The sequence below is a fragment of the Curcuma longa genome, unplaced genomic scaffold, assembly GCF_044706935.1.
Source record: "Curcuma longa cultivar G26 ecotype Majalengka, Jawa Barat unplaced genomic scaffold, ITB_CL_G26_1.1 contig_17010, whole genome shotgun sequence".
Classification (NCBI taxonomy): domain Eukaryota; kingdom Viridiplantae; phylum Streptophyta; class Magnoliopsida; order Zingiberales; family Zingiberaceae; genus Curcuma; species Curcuma longa.
This window is the reverse complement of record NW_027430488.1, coordinates 1-9,189: the sequence shown is the minus strand read 5'-3', so window position 1 is coordinate 9,189 and position 9,189 is coordinate 1. Positions and strand designations below refer to the sequence as shown.

At 36.3% G+C, this 9,189-nt stretch overlaps 2 protein-coding genes across 2 annotated transcripts; both read right to left on the bottom strand.

The window, feature by feature from the left end:
* Positions 1-65: 65 nt before the first annotated feature.
* Positions 66-528, bottom strand: LOC141816499 (uncharacterized; the record flags this gene model as incomplete). The annotated part of the gene is made up of 1 exon (XM_074704269.1): positions 66-528. A coding segment is annotated over exon 1 (463 nt), but the record flags the coding sequence as incomplete, so codon positions are not given.
* Positions 529-3,266: 2,738 nt separating this feature from the next.
* Positions 3,267-9,055, bottom strand: LOC141816500 (uncharacterized). Its single transcript, XM_074704270.1, has 8 exons — positions 8,856-9,055; positions 8,537-8,618; positions 8,293-8,368; positions 7,847-7,933; positions 6,002-6,132; positions 5,373-5,613; positions 4,381-4,444; positions 3,267-3,998 (listed from the first exon to the last, which is right to left on the bottom strand). The coding sequence occupies exons 1-8, from the start codon at positions 9,028-9,030 to the stop codon at positions 3,499-3,501; spliced, it is 1,356 nt and encodes a 451-aa protein (XP_074560371.1). The 5' UTR covers positions 9,031-9,055; the 3' UTR covers positions 3,267-3,498.
* Between the last annotated feature and the right edge of the window lie 134 nt (positions 9,056-9,189).

Below are 9,189 nucleotides of genomic sequence, written 5' to 3'. Positions count from 1 at the left end.
AAAGTCATTTTTGTTGTAGTGGTGCCAATGTGACCGTATAACATTTGCACTTCTGGTCTTTGAACCTGAGGGACGATTCTCATTGTAGTAGCTTGCAACACGTCCCCAAAAAACATCCGCCTTTTGATCATTGCCGATTATTGGATCATCACTGATAGTGACAAAACTTCTCGCTAAGATCTCATCTTCAATCTTTGTCCAATTTGAACGCTTTCTTGTACCCTCAGCATTTGAAATCACTTTTTCAACATTGACCACCTCAATTGGGGATTCCCGATCGGAAAGTTGAGTCTCCGGGACAAAAGTTGGAGTTGCAGGTTCATTCGACATTGGAGAAGTGAAAGACATACCAGTAGTGTGTGGGGTACCATATCCATGAGCAACTGGCGACGTGAAATACGGATGACTCATATTTTGCCAATATTCGGCTGGAAGCGATTGATATGGACTTCGAGGGGCATAATTTGGATGATTCAAAGAATTTCCAAAACCTTGAAAATTTTGCAGATTTTGTGGAGGAAACGACATATTTGGAAATGAATATGGGTATTGATAATTTGGTGGAATTTGTGGATTTTGGGAAAATGAATATTCTTGTGGGTTGTTTGTAGAATTCAAGAAATTTGAGAAAAAAGCCCTATTATTTTCATCCATTTCGAATAGAAAATAAGATTGCAGGAACTTTAAAAAATAGATGGGGAGAATGTTTAGAGAGTAGGATTGGAGAGTATAATGAGTCATTGGTAGATATTTATAGATGAAATTTTAAACTAGTCGTTAAAAAACTAACTGTTTTATTTAATTTTTAATTTTAAAATTTATAATTTTTTAATAAAAATTAAAACTAGCCATTAAAAAATAGCCGTTAAAAACTAACCGTTTTATTTAATTTTTAATTTTAAAATTTATAATTTTTTAATAAAAATTAAAATTAGCCGTTAAAAAACTAACCATTTTATTTAATTTTTAATTTTAAAATTTATAATTTTTTAATAAAAATTAAAATTAGACGTTAAAAAACTAACCGTTTTATTTAAAATTTTAATCTAGCAGTTTTTAATTAAATTTACATTTAAAAAATAAAAACAATAAAAACAATAAAAAAAAGCATGCAGGGTGGGCCAGACTAGCCCACCCCCGCAGTCGTTTAACGCGTTCAAAGAATTGAACGCGTTAAACAACGTTAACGCCCCACATTGCTATGGTTATAACGTGGCATCTGAACGCGCGCGCGATTAACGCGCGTTGCAGATGCCCTTAAAATGTAAATTACTTTTCCCATGCTAACACCGCACCTCCTTCCCCTCCTCTCTCTCCCGTTCAAATTGACATTTTTATTTTTTTTATTTTTTTCTTTTATTTTACTTATATATATATATATTTAATTTTAATTAATTTTTATTTAGTTTTATTTTTAAATTAATTTTATTTATTATTTTTTCATTAATACTTATATATATATTTTTTAATTTTTTAATTTTTTTAATTTTTATTTAGTTTTATTTTTAAATTAATTTTGTTTATTATTTTTTAAATTTTATTTAATTTTTATTTAGTTTTATTTTTTAATCAATTTTATTTATTATTTTTTATCAATACTTTATTGGATGAACACAGATGAAAAATTGACAGACAGTTCTAGACTTTTTGGATGAACCCAAAGAATATCTGTAATTTCGTTGGTGTCTGGATTTGTACAGTAATTATGGAGATATTCTTTCTTGATTAATTGGTCCAAGACATACTGAATAAAATTTAGACCGCCCTATTTAACAGATTTATTTGTGAAAATGGCATTGTAAATGCTTTTGATCCCCGTAGTATTTAACGGGGATAAAAAATAATAAATAAAATTGATTAAAAATAAAACTAAATAAAAATTAAATAAAATTGAAAAAAATATAATGAAAAAATAATAAATTAAATTAATTAAAACTAAAACTAAATAAAATTAAAAATATATGAAAGCTATTTTTTAATAAAATTAATTAAAAATAAATTTAAATAAAAATTTAAATAAATAAATAAAAAGAAGAGGACAGAAATGTCATTTGAAAGGAAAAGAGAGGAGGTGATAGGGGGTGGAGGGAGGGAAAAGCAGCTCTCATTAAAATTTCAAGAGGTGAATGGAAATTTTGTCAATTTTACTTTTCATTCTTTCCCCATAAATCTCCTTTATATATTTTTAATTTACATGAATTCGTATATTATTATATGTACGCATCTTAGGAATGGTAAATCCGATCATCTGATATTCGAAATAGAATAAGGAGGATATGGAGATTTTTTAATTTAATTAAATAATTAAGTATGGAGATTTTTAAATGATCCGAATCTAATATATTCTTATTCATATTCGAATCAAATATCTAATTAAATTATAATATATATATATATATATAAGGATTTGATACGTTTATAATATCTCGTGAATGTTTAGTATAATTTTTTTTTAAGATTTAATATTTAAGATTCAAGATTTCGGAGTCATGATTCCTAATTTAGGATATGTAAGTTAAATAAAATTGAAATTAAAATTACAAAATATATTAGGTGACGTGGTATGTGGTATATATTTTTTAAAGAAAGATTTTTTTAAAATCATGATTAAATTATAATATGTTTTTGTTGAATGATTTAGATGGAATGAAAAAAATTATTCTGACATTATTTTTATAGAAAAATAATTTTGGGATGAATTATTTTTAATATTTTATTATTTTTTATGATGTCTAATTTGTTAATTTTTATTTTTAATCTTTTTTTATTATTTTTTAAGAATTAGATAAATATTTATAATTTTATCAAAATAATTTAAATTCAAAAAATATAATTATAGATGATAATAAGATATTAAACTCTTCCTTAACGCATACCAACTAAATTCCTTTCGACAATCATTTCTCTTCTGATAATTATTATTATTAAACACTATGTTTTCACCATAGCCCACCCGTGTTTATCTTGAGAGTGGTAACACAATGCAAGATGAAGTTCAATAGGAGAAAGTTAAAAACGAACACACTGTTAATTGATGAAAAAATCATTACCATTACCATTGTAAAGTTTTGGCCCTATCTATGCAAGGTTAGAACATATGATTAATAAAGAAATGAACATATTAAAAAATACAATAACGGAAATAAAATAGCAAAGAATCACAAGATATGATAACTAAATAATGAACAAAATAATTTCACCAAATCACAGTTGGTTATATGGCTGTTAACACGCATCAGAACAGAGTACTGCTAATATTAGCGACATTTTATTACTATTAGAATTAGCACAACATTGTTGTAACAGTAGCCAAATCCACAAAGTTATAGTCCTATCATTTCCCTTTTCATACAAATAAGATGGAAACGCTCATTCTTGAGGGTGCTAAGGGATGACAAGAATATAAAAATGTCTAACAATTCACCTCTGACGATGGTGGTGGTGATGATGAAGCTCCTCGTGCCACTCTTGTGAGGAAACGTCTGAGTTCTGATTGCTCTAGTTCTCATTGCTCCAATGCTCATGGCTCCTGATAGTGTTGGCTGTTGAATTTTCATGAGACGGGGGGCTCCTCCACCCTCTCTCGGATGACTTTGGGCTCCTCCGTCTGGAGTTGTGATCGTAAGGGCTATACCTTGGTGAATAACCTCGGTGTGAGGAAGGGAGCTTATGATCTAAGTTGAGCATGCTGTCATCCCGTACATCTGAAGGCCACCTTTGCTCATGGTGGTAAGAATGGTTGGATCGATGGATTCGACTTCTCGATGAGTTGGAACCTGAGGCAGTGGGTGGAGCAGCCCAAAGCTTGGGATCGGTATTATCTGGAATAGGTGCATTTATGCCAGGAAAGGCCACAGTCATCTTTTTCGGTGGAGGTTCAGGTTCACTCCGTTCTGGAAGTTCTCCCTCTTCTGGAAGTTCTCCTTCTTCAAACTTTTCCTTCGTCTCCTCGTCATCAAAGATGGTGATTCCAGAAGGCTGGTTCTCGTCGTCATCATCTTTTGGAATAAAATTGCACCAAATGTCAGAAAAAAACATGAACAAAAGCATGCACAAAAATAGTATCAGATTACAGATATGTATGCTCTCAAGCTTGGTATCTCTAATCTTTCCTCACCCACAGAGATGCATTAACTCTTTTGCTTTCTCATAACACCTTCTTTTGTATTTTAGGTATTTCAATTTTGTATCAACATTCATTGTGGGTGACAAAATATATCAATATGATTATACTAATAAGCCTTCTCCAGTTTTTAACAAATGTTCTGTTTCAGCATTAAGTATCACAGGCCACAATGGATATAAACAAGCAAAATCAATTTGCCCTCATGTAAATTGCATCCTAAAATATTTATGTAAATTGCATCCTAGAATATTTACCTAAGTATCCAGGAGGGTATCCAATTTCACGCATCCGATGAAACCAAGGCGGTGGATCATGTTCCTGTATAAAATCAATGGATATAAGGCAATGAAGACCACTGCATGGAAATAAGCACACGAGCTTTTGCAATATAGAGAGATTAAACGCCAGTATGATTGAATGACATTAAAAGAAGCATATGTTCAAACTGCAGCAAAACTTTAACTGTGAAGAATGAAAACAACAGAAGAAATCAAACTCATCTTGTACTCTAACACATTATGAAGACAGCGCATCACTGAAGCTTTAATTTAAAAAAATAAAATCATTTGTTTGGGAAAAGAAAAATGTTGCACATGCGAACCTTGGAATAAAAGCAAAAAAATTACAGAGTCATTGACGTACTAAAAGACAATTTCATATCATCTTCTTTATGGCATGTCTACTTGATGAAAAGGGAGTCAAAATAAAGAGAAAGGAAGGAAACCAGACAGATTCCCATGCCTAGTTGGGTAGAAAATGGAAAAGTAGAAGAGAGGAAGGGAGCAATTTGGGATTCCTTTCCTCATTTTTGGTTTGGTTTGGTTCAAAAGTATATGGAAGAGAGGAAAAGAAGAAAAGTAGTGAACAGATTGATTAACTTTGTGTTATTTCTTGAGAATGATAGAAGCTTTTCAAGTGACAAAAAAAAAGTAAATATCTCCCTTTTCCCCTCCTCTCTTCCCTGCCATTGTCCTTTTATTTCCCACTCTCTCTCCACCCAAGTAGACACGGTCTTATGCAGATTAATGACTCATTCATCATCTATATGTATAAGACAGGAGAACCAACAGTTAAAAAAAAACTAATGGCAACTAAGGTTGCTTAAACAGCCAAAATCAAAATCAAAGAACAGAATCTCATTAGTACCTTGGCACAAACAAGAGTACATCAGCACAACCAAGAGATATGTCAAAACAATAAAATGCCACAGCTAACCAACAATATCATAAAAAGACTTGACTATTACCCCAATCCCCAAGCATTCTCGTGTTTCAGGCCCAAGAACTCCTGCTCGCAAATCATCAAATTTGCCAGGAGTTTTTTGATGATACCGAGCTTGTGCACGGTCAGTTGGATTTCGTCTTGAACTACTATGCATCTTGCGAGCGTTGATGATTGCAACATGATCGCGTGGCTTTGGACATTCCTTTAGCGAGTGGCTATACGAGCCACAATTGAAACATCGAGAAGCTTCTGATATCTCAATCCTGCAAATAGCATGGCAAAGCTATGCATCTTGTAACTTAACAAAAGATAATTGGAAAGCAGAAGACAATGCAAAGTTAACAGAAATATCTGATTGTATGTAGTATTGAGAACTTCTGAACATAAAATAGATCTGCAATTTTAAAGTAGAGAAGGAAGAGAAGTTAGATATGACAATTATATTAACTTACAAACATCTCAAGTTGGCACATTTCAAAAATTTACAAAACAGATTGAAGCAAAAGTGAGTGTATGTACATATGCATACATATATATATATGAATTTTACAGCGAACAATGCATAAAGGTATTTTGTTAATAAAGAACAGCAGAGATAGTAGAAACTCTAGATCTTTACAACAAACTCTATTAAGGAGATAAAGTTTGTACCCTCCATCACTTGAACCATCAACTGTATTTGAGCCTAAAGTATACACCCTGTCATAGAAAGGAACTTCAGCTTCGAATAACGCTTTCTTTTTATCCACCTCTTGTCTTGCTTGGTTATCTATCCAAAAAGTCTTCCATGCAAAAGAAGAAAGAAAGTTAAACTTTAAATGATGACTAGGAGGATAATAAGAAATTTGGAGAAAATAGTAAAGAAAAATGAGAATGTTATTTCAGATGGAAATGTTATTCACAATGATAAAAGCCAAAATGATATATATATATATATATATATATATATATATATATGAGTTTTGATATTCTGCGCGACCCCGTGCGCGACACAGCCGACCCATCGCCGTTGTCGTCGCCCTCGCCGCGCCGTCCGGCCACCGCCGGCCGCCGGGACAGGCCCGATCGACGCGTCACTCGCCAACGCTTCGGCCGGCATCGGATTCTGGTCGGATTGTGGCCGGAATCCGGCGCAATTTGGCCGAAACGCAGCCGACAGTGGCACGCGCCGTTTTCGGCCAAATTGCGGTCGGAGACCGGCCGAGGAAGGACCGACGTTCGACGGCGGTCCTTCCTCTACTGGTCTCCGACCGCGATTTGGTCGGAATCCAACCGCGATTTGGTCGGAAACCGGCGCGCGCCACTGCCGACCGCGTTTCCGGCCAAATTGCATCGGATTCCGACCACAATCCGGCCGGAATCCGATGCCGGCCAACGCGCCGGCGAGCGGCGGGTCTATCGCGCTCGGGCCGGCGGCTAGCGGTGGCCGGACGACGCGGTAGTAGCGGCGGGGGTCGCGCGTGGAACACTATGCATTCCCACATTTGGACGGTCAGATCTGCGCATGATCGCGTGATGGACGGTGGATCGTTGTGTCGCGCACAGGCATGCACGAGAGAGTCGCGCAGAATATCAAACTCGTGTGTATATATATATATATATATATAAATGCTATCCTGGGCGACAGCTTCCTACGCGTCTGTGCGCGCCGACCGCCGACCTCCACGCGCTTCCACCGTCCGTTCATCGCTGTCCGACCACCAACGACCGCCGGACCGGACCCGTTGGAACCGCGACTCGCCGGCGCACATTTCGGCATCGGATTTTGGCCGGATTGGGCTGGAATCCGGCGCGGAATTCCGGCCGAAACAAGGGCAACAGTGCCTGGCGCCACTGTCGTCCGACCGGATTCCGGCCGAAATCGGCCGCCGGTGTCTGGCGGCGATTTCGGCCGGAATTCGACCGGATTCCGGCCGAATCGGGGCCGGAATCCGGCCACCGCCGGACCGCCTGCGAGTTGCGGTTCCAACGGGCCCGGTCCGGCGGCCGGCGGTGGTCGGACGGCGATGAACGGGCGGCGGGAAGCGGCGAAGGTCTGAGGAGAAACACTGTGCAATCGGACGGCTCGGATCGGGCGATCGGACGGACGGACGGCTCGGATGGAGGCGCTCACGGGCCGCGCAGGAAGCTGTCGCCCAGGATAGCATTTCTCTATATATATATATCATAATTCACTCAAGTCATACCTTATCCGGCAGTTCCAAACTGGAACACAGAGCACAAAGTATCAAGTTAAATACATCTAAAACTACAACAATAAACTTAGTCCCAACCATTTGGAGTTGGCTATATGGACTTTATATCATCATTGAACCTTATGTAGGGATATATAGCTAGGTGGACCTTTCAGTATAACTCAAGTCATGCAACTAATAATAGATCATATTCACTTGTAATAATAAAACATAGTAACATTTATGAAACAACTAAAAATAAATCATATACGCTTGTGCTGACAAATATAGGTACATTTATGAAAGGTTTATCTGTATTTACCACTGTATTCAACTTCTTAGAGCCAACATATACTGCTGGAAAATATGTCTCTTCACCATCTTCTAAGGATGCATCTCCAGTTGCCTGCTAAGAGATGAGCAAGAAAACTGGATAAAAAAAGCTTCCTTAGCCGTCATATTTGGATAAACCATATTCATGATTCTTCTGGAAATGATGCAAATGGCAGTGCCAGAAAGCAAAACAGTGAACTCCATAAAAAAAATAATAATGAAGAATATTCAAAGAGATTATTCACTTGGGTATTTATGCAGTGCATTTTTGTTCACCCAACAATTTTAGCGATTGAAATGTAGCTCCTGCATTTGATGATTGTTTGGAATTTTACAAGTCAATTAGGCTTTAAAACTTACCTTCAAAAATTACAAATAATTGTAAAGATATATGCAGCTCCATGATACAATAAGGTAAAGCAGAAAGACTATTACACTTGATGAAAGCTGGTTCTCCGCCTGCCACTGAGACCACTGCTTCATGAGTTCCATCAGCTTCCTTTTGCTTTCTCTGCAGTATAGTAGAAACAAGTCATTCTCTATAACTTTTTGTATGCAAAGCATCCATAAATGAATCATTCTTTTAATTTCTTTATTTTAAAATGGTATATATATGCCTTTCCGAAACATGAATTGTGAGATCATATATTGCATTGGAGTGATTTCCTTCTACGCCAACCTTGTCAATGAGTTAAAAATTACACGGACATATGGTTGCTTCTCAACGTGAGCATTTTGAGCTCTTTTCCCTCCTGTTATAGCTACGACCCCAATTAGGGAGGGAAAAGTAAGAAGAAGAAAAAGTTAAGAATTTACAAACACAAGACAGTGATGTTGCATTTGCACAAGAACTATCATTCACCATTTCTCAGAAGACAGAAAATTATAATTATTTTTTCATAATGATAATGGCAAATCAATCTGCACAATTGCCCATAAATGATTCAAGGATAGTACTTGTATTAAAAGAAGAAAAAGCATAACCACTAATAGGATACAACTTTCATCGTTCACAATGTTGTTGGTAGCTGCACCGTCTATTTTAGCGTCACTGCCTGAATCCATGTCTTTATTGGACCTAGCTTTCACTTGTTCTGCTGTTGTGTGACCAAATAACTCAGCTCTCTCATACAGAATGGAGGGCTGTGGGGTTATGCCTTCTTCAATGTCCATATCCAGCACATTAGGATCATCTCCTTCTACACCATGTCAGAATCATCGTGATTCTCTGACGATCATCATTACCTTTGTCATGGTTTTCACTTGCAGGAGATGGTTCAAGGCCAATGAAATCATCAGATTCCATCTTCTGGCACTAGGCGTTTTACCAAA